This window comes from Nycticebus coucang, chromosome 21 (genome assembly GCF_027406575.1).
Source record: "Nycticebus coucang isolate mNycCou1 chromosome 21, mNycCou1.pri, whole genome shotgun sequence".
Taxonomy (NCBI): Eukaryota; Metazoa; Chordata; class Mammalia; order Primates; family Lorisidae; genus Nycticebus; species Nycticebus coucang.
Window position 1 is genome coordinate 26,327,764 of NC_069800.1, and position 19,498 is coordinate 26,347,261.

General features: G+C 40.8%; 1 protein-coding gene across 1 annotated transcript in view; it reads right to left on the reverse strand.

Moving 5' to 3' along the window:
* The window catches only part of SLX4IP (SLX4 interacting protein), a 190,070-nt gene that overhangs the window by 6,089 nt on the left and 164,483 nt on the right, over positions 1-19,498 (reverse strand). Inside the window, exon 7 of the mRNA XM_053574426.1 lies at positions 649-749. Within this exon, the coding sequence (XP_053430401.1) occupies positions 649-749 (101 nt within the window). The remainder of the gene's footprint in view (positions 1-648; positions 750-19,498) is intronic.

Below are 19,498 nucleotides of genomic sequence, written 5' to 3' on the forward strand. Positions count from 1 at the left end.
ATATCCGTGTATCCATCAATCCCCTTTTGGCTGTGTGCACAGCACACCACACAAACTTCACTCTGACTGTGAAATTAACTGTGAGGCAGCAGGATAAGAAACTGCACAGGGGGAGTTTAAGAGACCTACGACTTTTAACTTCAGCATGTATTTGCAGGTTTGTGAATGGCAAGAAACGTCTTCAACCATCAACACCCTGAACCTGAATATTTACGTTAGTGTGGAAACAAATATATATATATATGTACATGTTCTTATGGTTGCTATCAGTAGCATGAGGATTATCATAATTATATTAAAGTCAGAACAAGCATCTTAGGAAAGGAATGTATTTTTTTAGTTCTATCTGTAGTCACTTGGAAAGTTGTGTGAAACATACCACCAACAGGTGCTTTTCATCTTCAAAGAGCTTGTCCTTAATTACTCCTTGCAACATACCTGTGAAGCAAGGACTCTATCCTTGTCCAGAAAATGAGAGGAAGAGATAGGAGGGTGGGAGGAGCAAGTATGTGACTTAGGGTAAGGATCAGCGCCACGGGGGATTTTGTGATTAGCTTCCATGCACTCCTCTTTAATTCTAGACTTCACATTATCTATCCATGCACTGAGGCAGTCAAAATTGAGAAAAAGGAAACACATTGGACCTACATTTCTTTCACGACATTTCTCTGGAGCTTTGCACGGGGAGGAAGCGGACTCTCTGCACACTCAGCAAAGTAATCAGACACTCCGTGGAGAGCTCCTTCTGTCTACTCCAAAAGATAACAAAGGTTCAACCAGAAGTCTATTAGCTGAACATGAGAAAAAACAGTTACACTCTGAAGGCCCCGATGAACAGATTTATTTTTATAAAGACTGAATGAAACTGCTCAGTGGTAAGCTACTTTAACTTTTTTACCTAGGACTTTATGGTGGATTGCAACTTCCCTTGGACCCTCAGCCATACATTTCACACATTAATGTGCATCACAACCAAACATGTAAAGAAGGTTGGTTCCAAAGCATCTGGGAACTCCTGGCCATTATCGGATATCTCTGTAGCCCAAACTGTGACAAAAGCCCAAAAATCACTGTGTCAGGCAGCGGCACGTTGGTGAGCTTTGCTCTTCCAGCAAAACCTGGTGGCACAGTAGTCTATACCCTGATTATCCCAACATTTCCTACATTTTCTCTACAAAAATAGAAAACACCTGCAATACTCAAGTTAAATCTTTTAAAATCAGTATTGTGACAATTGGAAGTTTGAGATTCTTGTTTTTTTTCTTTTTAACCTTACATATCTATCTACTCCCATGGCTTTATATAATTCATAGAGTATCTGCCTACCTATCCTTTTAAGTTTCCATGGAAGCACTGTGTGGAATTAATTATAAAATGTAAAAGCCTACCAATCCTGCCAACAAGGACCCATTCCTTACTTTTACAATCTTTTCCTCTTGGTTATCTAGTACATAATCTAGACAAGGAGTTGACTTCTCCTGTACACCAAATACTCTTCCCCATCAAATGCTAGTAAGATGCTGTTACCATAAGGAATGGTTCTGGTATTATCTATCAGTAGGTCCTTGCTTTTGACTTACATTGGAAGGAACAGTGACAGTTCAGAGGTCCTGGCAGACAGCAGCCATTAGTGTTCTGTGTGGGCATCACAGGGCTGACGTGAGCTTTGCCCACTCACTGCCCTGCAACACTGAGTACGAGCCTTAGCTCCAGCTGTGCCTCTGGTTTCATACCCAGGACAGTGTTCCTCAAAGTCAGATCCATTTACGGCTCTCATCAGTTTTAAGGTAGTAAACAGAATATTACAGGTTTTATTGGATTTATACTGCACTTTGATGCTTCTTTTGTTTTGTTTTGTATGACTTACTAGTTAACTAAAAAAGCTACAATTTAACCTAAATGAGAGAGAGATTGAGAGAGAGAGAGAGATTGGGAGCAATCGAGATTTACGTGCGGAACATTTCTAAACATGCCCTGTAAGTACAGTCGATTTTCCCCTTAAAACCACACCCTGTAAGTGCTGTATTTTCAGAGCTGAACAATTAACATAAGGAGCATGAGTCAGGCTTTGAACAGCTCTGTGGGAACCAGAAAGCCTTTTGCTGTTAGGAATGATGTAAATTCCCCAAGGCTGGAAGAAGTCCACAATAGAAGGCAGACAGGATCATAAATAACACCGATGAACGCTGGGTCGTACACCACATAAAGCATGACACCGCGACGGTGACACTCTTCCAATCTCATGTTGGATCCAATCACTGCCATTATTTATTTATTTTTAAAATTCGGCTTAAAGAGCACTATGTATTTTCTGTGGGAACTTCAAAAACTTCTTTAAGGAGCAGAGGAGTCGGCTCTCATCCTAAATTCCTCTTACAACAAGGCAGGACAATGTCCTTAGAAGAAAAGGACAACAGAAAAGGTGACAGGCAGATTGACAGAAGGAAATGTCCAGTTCAAAAAGTGTCAAATCTGTGACTTAGTTTTCAAAAAAAAAAGAAAGAAAGAAAAGAGAGAATAAGGAGAAAGGCAAGGCGGGGTTCTCCTGCTTACAAATTAAAACCACATTTGGCAATTGGTTGAAGGAGGCATATTTACATTTGTATGAAGACTGGGTGGGCAGGAAAAAAAAGATTAGACTCCTTCTTCAGCCCCTGAGCTGTCAGGTCTCATTAGAAATCTCTTCTCCTTACACCTCTGGGGTCAATTCACTCCCCTTCGTTGCTAAATCACAGCCTCTGGTGTCTCCCTTAGACAAGTATTCCTGAGGAAGCAGCTATGACCTGGGAACAGGACTTCTCAAAAGGGAGTCCTCCTGATTAATAATGGCTTCTCACATCTGGCATCAAAACGCAATAGAAGGCTCATCCACAGGCAAACCCCCAAAGTGCAGATATATAATATGTGCTGAGAAGGTTACAGGCGCCTCCTAGTTTTGTATGGATGACACCACTACTTTTAGATTCTGCCATGAGTAATAATAATCCTGCAGTTTTCTGCAAAGAATACAGAGTAACCATCATATTCAAAGAGGCTACCAAACAGTTGGTCATCCAAAGTCCAGGTAAGCTTCCAGGGGAACTAAACTATTTAAGAACTAGGTTAACCAGAAACATCTCTTGGGGCCTTCACAAATGGTTCTTAACAACCTGGAAGCTAGTGCTTTAGTCTGGGCCAAGGAATAAACTTCTGTAAACACCATTCCTTATTATACTTGATTCTCAGCCACTGGCCCCCACGCTACCTACTATATTGTCTTAATTTTTGGTTATACTTTGAGTATTTTTGATTTAAAATTTTTTACCTTACATAGCGTCATTATACAGAGTATTCAAAAAATCAGCCCTGAATTTGCCATACATAAGGAAAATGGGAAATTGTAGCTAACTGTACCTTTATTTACAAAATATTCATTATAAAATTTTACAAAGAGGTGGCTAACCCACAGAGAATATTTTGTAAATATTTTGTAAAATTTACAAAACCTCAGGGAGGTTGTAATATTTACAAAGTCTGTAAAACAAAGCTGGGCTCCCCCAAACTAGTGGAAAGACTGACTGCACTGGACATAGGAGGGGAAGCTTTTTAAAAACATAGATTTGCAGGGCCCATTCCTGGAAGTTCTGATTCACAAGATATGGGGTGGGACGAGGAGATCTATATTTAGGTTCCCAGGTGATTCAAAAACTGATGTTATACATAAAACAATACTCAGCAAGGCAGAGCAACAGCCAAACAAACACAAACTGGTACAATGAGACAGTGTTTTGCAAAGTGTGGTCAGGTAACCCTAGGCATCAAAATCACCTAGGAAAGCTTGTTTAAAAATGCTATAAATCCTACCCCAGAATCTATAGCATTTGGATCTCTGGGGGGTAGGGTCAGGGCATGTACATTTTGGGCAAGCTCCCTGGTGATTCTGATACCCAGCAGGGTTAAACTTCTGCTCTAAAGCTCAAGGAATTGAGTGAGCAGAATCCGACAGGACCTTGTTTTCAGGGAGGCTTTCTCTCAGTGTGGGAGACAGGAAACAGCAAGCATGTAACATGTTAGGTGGCGATGATGCTATGAGGAGAAATAAACATGGGGTGCTAGTTTAGATCCAGAGGTCAGGGAAGGGAGGTAGGTAAGGGAGACCAGAGTGAAGGAAGCCATGTGAGCATGTGGGGAAGAGCATTCTGGGCAGGCAGAAGAGAGAGCACCAAGGCCCTGATACAGACCCAGGAAGCAGGCACGTGCCCTGGGGGTGGCAGGGACAGATCTTGTAGGGCTTTTGTAAAGATGGCATGTTTTATGTGTATTGTGAGGAACAATAGGATAACGCCAGGGAAGGTTCCCAGAGGAAAAATGAGTCGACACTTTGAAAGGATCACACTGGGTGTTATAGAAGAACAGGGTGGAAGGAGGTAGACAAGGCCTCTGCCATGGTCCACTCAGAGATGATGGGTCTTGGAGCAGGTGGGGTTGGGCAACAGTTACACTACATTGGAAATACAAGCTGATGTTGAGTCCAACAGAACTGTGCTAATGATCAGATATTGGGTGGGGAGGTAGGAGGAGGAAAAAAGTCAATGATGACTCCAAATCTATCTCTTAGATAACCGGAGGAGGGAATCTGCCCTGTATCATGGCAGGAAATACCCAGAATTTAGGGGCAGGTTTGGAGAAGTAGAACCAAACCATCAGTTTACTGTGTTGCTAAGGTTCAGAACATGTTCCCTCCAAAATTCAGGCGTTGCCAATGTGATGGTATTAGGGCATTTCAGAGGTGATCAGGTCATGAGGACCTCACCCACATATATGGTGGTGGTGGTGGGGGTCCTGGCCCTATTTGCTATTACATCTGCCACTATGACGATACTGTTCTTTCCCTCTGAAATCAACAGACATCACCTTGGAAGCAGCGACTGGGCCCTCAGCAGACCCCCAACTTACTGGTGCCCTGATCTTAAGACTTCTCAGCCTCGAGAAATAAATTTCTATTCTTTACAAATGACCCAGTCCCAGGTATTCTGTTATAGCAGTACAAACGGACTAAGGTGTGTAAACTTTAAGAATCCCACCTCAACAGAGATGCAGCATGGGCAGGTAAGATAACAGTCTTTAGGAAGAGGGAGTCTGAGTGGCAGACATGAAGCTGGGTGTCCTCTGCGATGACACGTAAGGCACAAGCCAGGATGAACTCTATGAAGGAATGAGTTTGGATGAGGACAAGAAGCTGAGAAGATGAGGACGGTCCGGCAGAGGAGACTACAAGGATACCGTCAGTCAGCAGAGAGAAAAATCGGGATAACCTCATGTTCCTGGAGGGAAGAAAGGAATGAAATGGGAGTGACAACCGTGTAGGATGCTGATGACTGGTTACAGTGAGACTGGCCACTACAAAAAGGTGACTTGACACAAGCTGTTTTGGGTGAAGTGATGGGACCTGGACCTAAACCTAACTGAGATGGGAGGCTGGGGAGAAGTGGACACTTGCTGGAGACCAGAACTCTCCAGTAGAAATAAAATGTAAGCCATGTAAGTAACTTGAGACTTTTCATAGACACATTAAAAAAGTAAAAGGAAACTAGCAAAATCAAATTTCCATAATAATGTATATTATACAACATGTAAATTATCATCACAACATGTAATGAATATAAAAACACATGTGAAATCTGTGCAGTTGGTGTGTGTTTCACACTTAGAGAACGTCATTTCTGACTTGCCGCATTTTAAATGCTCAACAGCCAAATGTGGCCAGTGACTACAGCAATGGCGAACACAGGTCTAGACAATGACACTTCGGAAGAATTTTCCAGTACGGTGGAGCAGAGAAACAGGAGCACTCACCAATGTCACTGTCAATACAATTTGGAGAGGCAGATATCTACCTATCTAAATATACCTATATCTATCTATCTATAAACTTTTTTAATGTAGGTTGTGCAAATTTAATGTTGTTGCTGGCTATTTGTCACGATTTAACAAAGCCTGGGGGCCTCATTGTCATTTTAGGGAAGATTTGATCCCACGTTCCAAAAACTCACTCAAGCTTGGTTGAGACACAAGGAAACAAAGGTGTTTCACAGAACCCAAGGGCAAGAGAGAGCCTCGCAAGTACCAGAAACGGGGGCTAGAAAGCTGCCGGAAACCAAGCCGTCTCCTGCTCCTTCACCTCTTGGTGAGGCTCGTCTTTCATTTCTCTCCTTTCTGAGACTGTGCATCATCCTTTTCTTTCCTGTGCTTTCTCTGGTCTTCTCAGCCTTCCACATGTCCTCTGAAGAACCCATAAAGCCTGACCTGAATGGTTGTGCCCAATTGCAAACTTCCAGGAGAGACAATCTGATTGGCTTACGTAGGCAGTTGTCTATCCTTGGACCAATCATATGTGGCCAAGAGAGTGAGGTGAACAGAACATGTCTGTACAAATTACCCCCATGAGAAATGGAAGCTCTAGGGCAAACCTGCCAAAAGGGGTGTCCTATGACCATATACTGCAATATTTATTGTGAGGACCCGTACAAAGAGAAAGATAATCACAGATATGCATAATTAATACCTGGTTGAGTCAGATATTATTATTGCCACACTACAGGGCCAGATGCTGCTGGAACCTGATTTGTCGTGGACAGACAGCATAAGACTACAATGCCACCACTCATCTGACAAATATAGCCTCTATTGAGAGAATCTTGGGGCCCGCTCTCCAGTATCTGCTGGAGGCCCTGAGACATCAATATTAGAGGCTGGAATTGAGGTGGTAGATCCTTAGGGCCATGACATCAGGCTGCTGTTCACTGCAAGTGTCCTGTGGGTACAAGAGCCAATCCTGGCTCATCCTGACCATATGACCTCCCCCTACCCCCATCCATTCCTTCCATTTCCCCTTACAGCCATGGCTGGAAGCAGGTGGCAGGTGCTATCCCACCAAGTTTTAAAGATTGCAAAACATGATATGAAGTCAATAAAGAGATTGTCGTCAAGGTAGAGTACTTAACGTACTCTCAGTCTTTATCTTTTCAGAGTTGGATCTGTTTTCCCATGGTCATGTATGGTGGGGTTCTTCAGATTCTATTTTGTTCACTCCCAAATGAAAATAATTAATAACTCAACCAGCAAGCAATTCATAGTGGACTATTAAGAGTTCCTTCCTGGTTAATATAGTGGCAAGTATCCCTGACTGTCAGGGTATTAGAAAACATACTCCCAGGGCACATTCAAAATTTTACTATTCTCAATTCTTCCTGATTGTGTCTGCTGAGAATGATACATCCAGAATTGATCAAATCAGGCTGCCAACTATACCCTAAGAGGCAGAACAGAGACAAAGGGGAGTGGAGTCCAAGCTCTGGAGCCCATTGGTGGCTTGTCTCAGGGCCAGTTTCTCAACACCCTGATGGCTGTTTTCTCATTTACCTTTCAGGATATTCTATTTCTATTCTATTCTATTCTGAGATAGAGTCTCACTCTTTCACCCTGGATAGAGTGCTGTGACATCATAGCTCACAGCAACCTCAAACTCTCTTGGGCTTGAGCAATCCTCTTGCCTCAGCCTTCCAAGAACCTGAGACTACAGGCACCCGCCACTACACCTGGCTGGTTTTTTTTATTTTTTTTAGTAGAGATGGGGTCTCATTCTTGCTCAGGTTGGTCTCAAACTCCTGAGTTCAAGCAATCCACCCTCTTTTGGCCTCCCAGAGTGCTAAGATTACAGGCATTGGCCTCTATGCCTGGCCTTGTTTGGGAAATTTAAATGCAAGAAGGTGTATGAAGCACACTTTTGAAATTGTTAAAGTATTAAACAAAAATTCTTGACATTATTGAAAAAGGAAACCTGGTGCCTTTGCAAACAGTACAGGGGTTTGTAAGAAGGCAAAGATGTTATTAATTCATGGGAAACTTAAATGATTCTTGAAGTCCTTTTCCCAATATCTCACCTGGACCTTAGTGAGTATTAACCAGGGCAGGTATTGTCACTAAGTGACAGATAAGAATGAAGCCCACAAAGACTAAGTGTCTAAGGCCACATATTTTATCAGGGGCAGACCTGAATATTCTCTCTACTTTGCCCAGTGGTGAATTTTGCCACCATAGTTAGATGTTGCAGGAAGAGGAGAGGACTCTGAGTCAGAAGTCCCTCTAGGCCGCTATGTAGCTGTGATACTTGGACAACCAACTTATATTCTCTAGGCATCAGTTTCCTCAACTACAGAAAAAGAGATAAAAATATCTCTATAATGGATGCTTATTCATTTCTTGGAAGTATTATTCAGATTTTATTCTGGGGAGTAACATCCTTACCCTCATTCAACACCATGCATTTCAGATGTGTCCATACATGACTCCAGACTTGGGCCGGTGACTCAGTCTAAGACATGCAAACTACTGAATTCATGAACCTGAAAGAGATGTGTGAGCTGTAGCTGTCCTGGGAAGAGGCCTGCCTTGTCTTCCCCTAGAAAAACATGGACCTGGAGTTGCCAGGACCAGCCACCACACATACACTGGGAATGAAGATAACACAGTGGAAGCAGAAGCCAGAGCCAAAGACAGTGAGAAACTGAGGGTCTTTGTTTTTCTATTCCTTTTTTAAACTTTCAGATTAATATTTAAAATTTTGAAAAAATTTCAGAATATGAACATACAATTAGGTTACAATGCTTGCATTTCTTAGGTAAAGTCTCTATTGTTGTCTGCCACCCCCAGGAGGTGTGCCATATACCCTTACATTGTGCCCAGTAAGTGGGAGCACAGCAATCCCCCTCCCCCAACCTTGAAGTGAGTTTTTCTCTTGTGTGGGTGTATATTAGTTCATCTACTGGCTTCATATTTGTATTGAGTACATTGGATACTTGCTTTTCCATTCTTGAGATGCTTTACTAAGAAAAATATGTTTCAACTTCATACACTTTAATATAAAAGATGTAAAGTCTCCATCTTATTTATGGTCGAATAGTATTCCATGGTATACACACACCACAGTTGGTTAATCCATTCCTGGGTTGATGGGCATTTAGGTTTTTACATCTTGGCGAGTGTAAAATGAGCTGCGGTAAACAACTAGTGCATATGTCCTTATAATAAAGCTATTTTTTTTTCTTCTAGGTAAATGCCTGGAAATAAGGTTGCAAAATCAAATGGGAGCTAATTTGAGTTCTTTGAGGATTCTTCATACTTCATACCAAAGAGGCTTTATTAGTTTGCAGTCCTACCAGCACTATAAAAGTATTCCCTTCTATTCACATCCACATCAGTATCTGCAACTTTGGGCCACAGTGATCTGGGCTAATCTCACTAGGGCTAAGTGGTATCTCAGGATGGTTTTGATTTGCATTTCTCTGATGATTACACACAATGAGCATTTTTTTCATGTGTGTTAGCTATTCATTTGTCTTCTTCAGAAGAACTGTCTTGTTCATGTCTTTTACTCAGTCATAGGTGGGACTGTTTGCTCTTTTTCTTTCAAACCCCATTTGAGTTCTCTATAGGTTCTAGTTATCAAGCCTTTGTCAGATTCATAATATGCAAATATCTTTTCCCATTATGCAGTTTGTCTATTTGCTTTAATTGTTGTATCCTTAGCTGTGCAGAAGCTTTTCAGCTTAAGTCACATGTGTTTATTTTTGTTGTTATAATTGCTACTGAAGTTTTCTTCATAAAATCTTATCCCAGGCTGATATCCTTCAGTTTTCCCCACACTTCCTTCTAGGATTTTTATTGTTTCATGTCTTAGATTTAAATTTTTTATCCATTTTGAGTCTGTTTTTGTGAGTGGTGAAAGTGTGTGCATCCAGTTTCAGTCTTTTACATGTGGTTATCCCATTCTCCCAGCACCATTTATTGAATATGAATTCTTCTCTCCAGAGTATGCTTTTATTTGGTTTATCTAAGTCAGATGGCGATTAGAGACTAGTTTCATCTCTTGGTTTTCTATTCTGTTCCGTAAGTCTATGTCTCTATTTTTGTGCCAAAATCATTCTGTTTTGATCACTGTGGACTTGTAATATAACCTAAAGTCTGGTAGAGTGAAGCCTCCATCTTTATTTTTATTGGTAAGAATTGCCTTGGCTATAAGGATTTTTTTTCTGGTTCTTCAAAGTCTGATGTTGGTATTTTAATGGGGATTGCATTGAACCTGTAGATTGCTTTTGGTAGTATAGACATTTTAACAATGTTGATTCTTCCCAGTGAAGAGCATGGTATGTTCTTCCATTTGTTAATGTCTTCTCTTTGTAGAGATAATTCTCTTTGAGGAGACCCTTCACCTTGGTTAGGTATATTCCTCAGTATTTTATTTTCTTTGAAGCTACTGTGAGGGGGAATGGTGTCCTTAATTTGCTTCTGGGCTTGGCTGTTACTGGCATACACAAAGGCTGATTTGTGAATGCTGATTTTATACAGAAAGTGAGTCTTACTGGCATGGTTTTGTGTCTCCGATCAAACTGTACCTAAAAATCTGGAATTTTCAGGGACATGGGCCCAAACCCTTCCTTTTTGGCTAAGTGTCTCTGAATTGGCCTTCCTGTCCCTTGAAAATGGAAACGTTCAAGAATGATGCAATCTCTTCTCAGGTTTGTTGCACTGAATAAGTTATTGTATTTGATGGTGTTATGCATTCTGCAAACAATTAAGGCCTTTTGCAAACAATAAAAGCAGAGTGAAAGTGTAAAACAGTATCAGCTTATTTTGGGGGCATGTTATTATAAGAGCATTAAAGTATAGAACTGGGTTATATTTTCAATTCTGTGACTTCAGTATAATAGGCAGAAAGAAAGGGTATTCTTGTACCTTAGTGACATCTCATGATTTTCAGAGGGATCAGCTTTCTGAAAGGCTTGGTCAGTTACAGAGAAGCAGCTCAAGCCAAGCATGAATATAATGACCACAGTCTTATGCCTTGAAGCAATATGGCCACACAGAAGCCATGTGTCTTAAAAAATGAGGGAGACGTCTCTTTTTTCTCAAATTTCACTTCTTACACTTTTAAAAATGATTTCATAATAAGTTAAGGATGTTAAAAAGGTAAAACATGTGAGATAGTCCTAATGGACAATTAAAGAATGGATGGAAACATACAAGTATGTGCATATTTAATCAAAGGGATCGGAGCAAAAAGGGGCTAAAATGAAAAGAAAGCAGCACCTTATGAATTTCACCAGGACTGAAGTTGTTTTCTCTAAAGATGATGATGATGGACGTCTTTTTTGGAGACACCATAAGCGAAGGTCTTGGTACAGAGTCTGCACTTGGTGAGTCTGCATGAGATGCCCATGAGGCCGACCTGACCTTCCCCATTTCAGAGATGAGGAAACTGATGCTCTATGAAGCCAAGTCATCCACCCAAATCCCATAGAGAGGGGCAAGTTGCTCCCTCCACCTGTCTTGGACCCCTAGTCCCTTTTCTGAGTACCTTACTTCTCTGCTTTCCCAGGAGGGGTTGGGTCTGAAGGGAGAAGCACGGCCAGGGTTGTTGATGTTGCTGCAACTTGGGTTATCTTTTAATTTTTTTAAAAATTAAGACAGAGTTTCACTATATCACCCTCAGTAGAGTGCCATGGCATCTTAAGGTAGCTCACAGCAACCTTAAACTCGTGGGCTCAAGTGATTCTCTTGCCTCAGCCTCTCTAGTAGCTGGGACTAAAGATGCCCACCACAATGCCCAGCTATTTGTTTGTTTGTTTTTTTAGAAGGCCTGGCTGGGTTCAACCCACCAACTCTGGGGCATGTGGCTAGTGCCCTAATCACTAAGCTATGAGTGTCCAGCCTAATTTTTCTTTTTTTCAATTTTTCTTTTCTTCTTAATCGAGGACCATGAAAGTCTTGTGTAGATGTAGGGAAGGTCCCATAAGTAAGTAACTGCACAGAATGTTACTCTAAAGGACAGCGCCTGTGGCTCAGATGGCGATTTCGAATCCAGCCCAGCCAAACTGCACCAAACTGCAGCCAGGCATTTTGTCAGGCGCCTGTAGTCACAGCTGCTCAGGAGGCTGAGGCAAGATAATTACCTAAGCCCAGGAACTGGAGGTTGCTGTGAGCTGTGATGCCATGACACTCTACCAAGGGCAATAAAGTGAGACTCCGTCTCTTAAAAAAAAAAAAAAGTTACTCTAAAAATGAAATTAAGTAAGTTATTTTGCAGGAAGTATACTTTTCGCATGGATTTTCCAGTTTACATTCACCTACCCTTGAGAAACCAAAAATAAATCCTGACCAACCTTAGTCTGTGGTACTGAAAAGTCTGACAGATATGGACATTTTAAAGAATTTATAGGTTTAGACCAGTGCTTATTAATGTTACAGGGCTCACTGACCACTTAGATAATTGGATGAAAGCTATCTAAGTTTGACTGGAAAGAATAAAAACACTCATAACTATTTTTTTTTTTTTTTTTTTTGCAGTTTTAGGCCGGGGCTGGGTTTGAACCTGCCACCATTGGCATATGGGACCGGCGCCCTACTCCTTTGAGCCGCAGACACCGCCCCATAATTATTATTTTTTTTAATTTCAAGAAATTCATTAACCATAGGCTAGTGACCCCAGCATAAAAGTAGAAGGGAAATATTGTGAATGAGAGAGAGAAACTTAATGGGAGTTCCCCCTGGCACAACTGGAGAACCTTTGGAGGTCTCCTTGATAAAAAATACCTTCCCTGATGGAAGACTGCGGCTGCAGGAAGGGAGCCAGCCCTTCATTCAGGGGGCTGATCTCCTTCCTAACATCTCACATGGCTGGGCACATGGGTGTGGACAGGAGAGGAGAGGAGAGAGGTGAGTATGTATGCAGTCCAGCCACACAGGTAGCAGGGCTGACCAGAGGAGGCCCCTGGAAGCCCTGGACACTGGTGGGAAAAGTGACGTAAGAGCCTGAGACAAGACACCTAGGAGGAGTATCTCATTTCAAAATTCTGCCCAGAGCTGTGCCCAGGGAGGCGAAAGGAATAGTTTTTGCCATTTCCCTTGAACACAGATAGTAAGGCCCCTTCTTTCTAAGACACAGATCTCATGACGGTAACAGCTCTCGTTGACTCTCATCTGGGAACCTCAGCCCCAAGTATGACATAGTTTCCTTCATGAGTACTGAGTTCTAAGTGATCTGTTTACTAATGAGCTTTCCAGACTCAGTCCACTCACATGTTGAACTCTGTGCTATCGCTGTGGGTGTTCTGATGAGCATGTGCTTTTAGGAAGTCAGGCCTGAGAAGTCGGCTGTCTCCCAATTGCTATGTACTTTAGAGAGGTGACAGGGCCCTTCCTCCTGAGCCATATCTTAATATTCACCTGCCAGCAGCTCTCAGAAATGAAAGGGGTTGGCTGGGTGGTCTCTACTCTCCCCCCACCCCAGAGGCTGGTTAACAGAGTGCCCACCCCAGGTCACAAGTGCACACACTCAAGTCGGCCTCTTCTTTCACCACTGACTGGCAGGCTAAATGGGGTGTGTCACTGGTAACATTTTGGTACTTAGAATTTTTATAGCTGCACACAGAAAATGAAGGCTCTGGGTTTCTTGGGGAAAATAACATCTGCAGATAGATATTATCAGGTATTTTCCTCATTGAAGCAGGGAGGGGAAGAGGTACAACAATCTGCTAATCTGCCACTAGCAGCACTTAAATGAACTCTTCAGAGAGGAAGAGACATGATGTTAATAATAATTAATACTGAAGATGTGTGCTGTAGAGTTTGTAAGACATTTTAATATTCATCATTTCACTCACTCTTAAGAAAACCTGGGAAGGCTTGAAAGGCAGGCATAATTTGTACCTTTGCTTATAACAAGTCAGAGGATGGATGCTCTGAGAAGCCAAGTGACTTGTTTAAGGTCATTCAGTGAGTGAGGGAAGAGGCAGTGGTCAAAGCCGATGTTAACTATTCCTCTTCCACTTGTTCTATTTCCTGCCATGTTTTTCCTAATTAAATCTATGTAAATAGTTATCAAAGGGAGATTACAGGTCTCTGCCACAGAAAGGGGTGTGGTAAGGAAAAAAGCACAAAGGATTAGAGGGCCCAGACGGATATATCCTATTCTAACTTATCCAATCTAACTATTTTATCCAATCCTATTTTAATTCAGCAAAGAGTAGGTTCTCTGAGGGGAGGGCCGGAGGGGTGTATGGCACAAACTGTCCTTCGCTAACACTGCCAGCTAATCATTGGGAGAATTTCAATATTGGGAAAAGAAACAAAACCTAAGGTTGCTGTAACAAATAAGCAAAACTTTTAAAAAATTATCTCACTGGAGAAATATTTTTTATCTTCTCTGTCACAGTCTAGAAAAGCAAACCAACAAAGAACATCTTCATCCCCACCACCGGCACTTCCATTTGGCATCTGCCAGTCCCTATGAGGCAGGTGGGGGGTGCCGGCTGCTGTAGTTTCCCTATCCAAGGAAAACGCGCCCAGAGGCCCTGGTGAGGGTATGGCCCTAATCTGTTCCTTAACTATCTGTTGCTCTTGTTTGGACCCAGAGCCTTGGAGTCAGCAGACGGGGAAAGGAGAGAGTAGTTAGCCTAAAGAGGCGCAGGCATAATGAGAGTTCTCTAAGGGTAAATAGCAGTGTGACTTCAGAGATGCATTCAGTTTACTGCTTAAATATCGTCTCTTGGCAGGATGTCCCAAGAATCTGATTTTACTTAGAAGACAGCACAGTGAGGACTTTGTCTATGTGAGGCATGTCTGCAGAATCTTGACGGCTATTTTCACAGCGTGGTCACAACTCAAATGAAGAATAAGCCAAAGAACACAAATACTTTAGTGGCTTCAGTGCTGTTCTGCTGCTAAGGGGCAAAAGGAGAGGCCGGTCCCTAGAGCTGCCTCACTTTCACCTGTGCCCTCACAAGGAGGCCCCATTAGCAGAGGCAGATGGAGCTTACTATCCCTTCATTAGCACGATACTGGTAAATAACATGGAATAAAAAGGACTCTGCACTACTACAAGCAAAAATAAGTTCCAGAAAAATGCAAGAAAATGTAAGTAAATATTATCTAATTTTGAAAACTCTAATGCCCACGATCATCAAGTACAGAAATCATTATAAAAAACATAAATCTGAGAATATATCATGTAAACATAAACGTGAACCTTACCATAAAGCAATGACATACAGTTGAAAGGTAAATAATGAACTCCCTAAGAGTTACCTTCCTTACCACAGAAGAAATGTTTACATAGTAAGGAGTTTGTGAAATACAAAAACATCAATAACAGAATGGACACGAACATATAATTCACAAATAAATAGGTCCTAGGAAAAATAAATACACACTGACCTTAGTTTATCATGTAGGAAGAGGTATCATGTAGGAGAAGTACAGACTAGATCATTTGCAAAGGTTATCTATGGGTTGGGAGTTGCCAATGATTTTTATTTTCTTTTTATTAATAGGTATTTGGATTTTAAAATTTCTTTGTCAAACTTGAACACGTACAAGTTTGGTAACCAGTTATTAAATAAAAACTAAGTTCAGAAAATTATGGAAAATGTGAAATATGGAAACAGCTGCTCCCCACTCAACAGACTTTTCCTAGTGCAGCAGGAATCTCTGGCTGATGCTTCCATGTAATTTACCACTAGTGCTGTTTAGGAAATACAATAAAAAATAAAAAGAACGAATTCTTAAAGTCTGTGGCATATTTTGAAAAACCTGGAACAGTTGTCCACTACTTATTTAAAAAATTTAATTAAAAAATTAGAGAATTCTTTTGTAAAAGATAATCTGATTTATCTTTATGTAAAAATCCCTTAAGAACGCTAAAGAATTCTGTAATCAAGGCACACATGATAGTGCATAGTGCTAAGAGGTTCATTTCCTCAGTTCTAAAAAACATAAGGCCTAAAATGTTTCCTTATAATTTCTATTTATCTTTCCTAAGCTTAAAAAAAAAAAAAAAGCTTTGGGATGAGGAGCAAGATGGCAGCCGAGTAACAGCTTCCTTGCATCTGGGCACCGTGAGTCTGGGGAGATAGGACTCCAGGCATCTCTGGCTGGTGGGATCTGCCTATCATCACCCCTGAGAGGATACAGGGAGTCAGCAAGAGACTTCTGGACCCCAAGAGGAGGACTAAAACAGTGGAAAACTGGCAAGTGGTCGCGTGTGTTCAATCTGTCTAAACCCGCCCGCAACTTCCACAGGTACGAGAACTTAAAGAGCAAGAGGAAGTGAAAGGAAAATTAGGGCAAGGAAACAGATAAAAGAAATCACTCAGGAGGAAGAATCAGCAGAAAACTTCAGGCAACATGAAGAACCAGTCCAGAACAACCCCGCCAAGGGACCATGAGGTAGCTACTGCAGAGGAATCCACCTATAAAGAAATGTTAGGAATGACAGAAAGGGAATTGAGAATACACATGTTGAAAACAATGAAAGAAATGATGGAAACAATGAAGGAAACTGCTAATAAAGTGGAAAATAACCAAAAGGAAATTCAAAAACAGAATCAAATAAGAGATGAACGATATGAAGAATATAAAAAGGATATAGCAGAGCTGAAGGAAATGAAACAGTCAATTAGGGAACTTAAAGATGCAATGGAAAGTATCAGCAACAGGTTAGACCATGCAGAAGAAAGAATTTCAGAGGTAGAAGACAAAGTTTCTGAGATAACTCAGATAGTAAAAGAGGCAGAAAAGAAGAGAGAGAAAGCAGAACATTCACTGTCAGAATTATGGGACTTTATGAAGCGTTCCAACATACGAGTTATAGGAATTCCAGAAGGGGAAGAAGAATGCCCCAGAGGAATGGAAGCCATACTAGAGAATATTATAAAAGAAAATTTCCCAAATATCACCAAAGATTCTGACACACTGCTTTCAGAGGGCTATCGGACCCCAGGTCGCCTCAACTCTAACTGAGCTTCTCCAAGACACATTGTGATGAACCTGTCCAAAGTCAAGACAAAAGAGAAGATTCTGCAAGCTGCCAGGAGTAAGCGCCAGTTGACCTACAGGGGCAAATCCATCAGAGTGACCGCAGACTTCTCTAATGAAACTTTCCAAGCAAGAAGACAATGGTCATCTACCTTTAATCTACTGAAATAGAACAATTTCCAGCCCAGAATTCTGTACCCTGCTAAGCTAAGCTTCAAAATTGACGGAGAAATCAAGACATTTATGGATATACAAACATTGAGGAAATTCGCCACAACAAGACCAGCTCTACAGGAAATACTTCAACCTGTTCTGCACACTGACCACCACAATGGATCAGCAGCAAAGTAAGAACTCAGAAATTAAAGGACAGAACCTAACTTCCACACTGATGCAAAAGATAAAACTAAGCAATGGACGCTCACAAAATAAGACGAATAGAATACTACCACACTTATCAATTATCTCAATAAATGTTAATGGCTTGAATTCCCCACTGAAGAGACACAGATTGGTTGACTGGATTAAAAAACACAAGCCATCCATTTGCTGTCTGCAAGAAACACACCTGGCTTCAAAAGACAAATTAAAGCTCCGAATCAAGGGTTGGAAGACAATTTTTCAGGCAAATGGAATTCAGAAGAAAAGAGGAGTTGCAATCTTATTTTCAGATACATGTGGATTTAAAGCAACTAAAGTCAAAAAAGACAAAGATAATCACTTTATATTGATCAAGGGAAAAATACAACAAGAAGACATTTCAATTCTAAATATTTATGCACCCAATTTAAATGCTCCCAGATTCTTGAAACAGACCTTACTCAGTCTGAGCAATATGATATCTGATAATACCATAATAACAGGGGACCTTAACACTCCTCTTACAGAGCTGAACAGATCCTAAACAGAAATTAAACAAAGAGATTTAAATGAGACCCTAGAACAACTGTGCTTGATAGACGCATATAGAACACTCCACCCCAAAGATAAAGAATATACATTCTTCTCATCACCCCATGGAACATTCTCCAAAATTGATCATATCCTGGGACACAAAACAAATATCAACAGAACCAAAAGAATTGAAATTTTACCTTGTATCTTCTCAGACCATAAGCACTAAAGGTGGAACTCAACTCTAACAAAAATGCTCGACCCCACCCAAAGGCATGGAAATTAAACAATCTTCTGTTGAATAACAGATGGGTGCAGGAAGAAATAAAACAGGAAATCATTAACTTCCTTGAGCATAACAACAATGAAGACACAAGCTACCAAAACCTGTGGGATACTGCAAAAGCAGTTTTGAGAGGAAAATTCATCGCTTTAGATGCCTACATTCGAAAAACAGAAAGAGAGCACATCAACAATCTCACAAGAGATCTTATGGAATTGGAAAAAGAAGAACAATCTAAGCCTAAACTCAGTAGAAGAAAAGAAATATCCAAAATCAAATCAGAGATCAATGAAATTGAAAACAGAAGAATCATTCAGAAAATTAATGAAACAAGGAGTTGGTTTTTTGAAAAAATAAATAAAATAGATAAACCATTGGCCAGACTAACTAGAAATAGAAAAGTAAAATCTCTAGTAACCTCAATCAGAAACGATAAAGGGGAAATAACAACTGATCCCACAGAGATACGAGAGATCATCTCTGAATACTACCAGAAACTCAATACCCAGAAATTTGACAATGTGAAAGAAATGAATCAATATTTGGAATCACACCCTCTCCCTAGACTCAGCCAGGAAGAAATAGAGCTCCTGAACAGACCAATTTCAAGCACTGAGATCAAAGAAACAATAAAAAATCTTCCAACCAAAAAATGCCCTGGTCCAGATGGCTTCACTCCAGAATTCTATCAAACCTTCAAGGAAGAGCTTATTCCTGTACTGCAGAAATTAATCCAAAAAATTGAGGAAGAAGGAATCTTCCCCATCACATTCTATGAAGCAAACATTACCCTGATACCAAAACCAGGAAAAGACCCAAACAAAAAGGAGAATTTCAGACCAATCTCACTCATGAATATAGATACAAAAATTCTCAACAAAATCCTAGCCAATAGATTACAGCTTATCATCAAAAAAGTCATACATCATGATCAAGTAGGCTTCATCCCAGGGATGCAAGGCTGGTTGAACATACGCAAGTCTATAAACGTTATCCACCATATTAACAGAGGCAAAAATAAAGATCACATGATCCTCTCAATAGATGCAGAAAAAGCATTTGATAAAATCCAGCATCCTTTTCTAATTAGAACACTGAAGAGTATAGGCATAGGTGGCACATTTCTAAAACTGATTGAAGCTATCTATGACAAACCCACAGCCAATAATTTACTGAATGGAGTAAAACTGAAAGCTTTTCCTCTTAGAACTGGAACCAGACAAGGTTGTCCTCTGTCACCTTTACTATTCAACATAGTGCTGGAAGTTCTAGCCAATACAATTAGGCAAGACAAGGAAATAAAGGGAATCCAAATGGGGGCAGAGGAGGTACAACTCTCCCTCTTTGCTGATGACATGATCTTATACTTAGAGAACCCCAAAGACTCAACCACAAGACTCCTAGAAGTCATCAAAAAATACAGTAATGTTTCAGGATATAAAATCAATGTCCACAAGTCCGTAGCCTTTG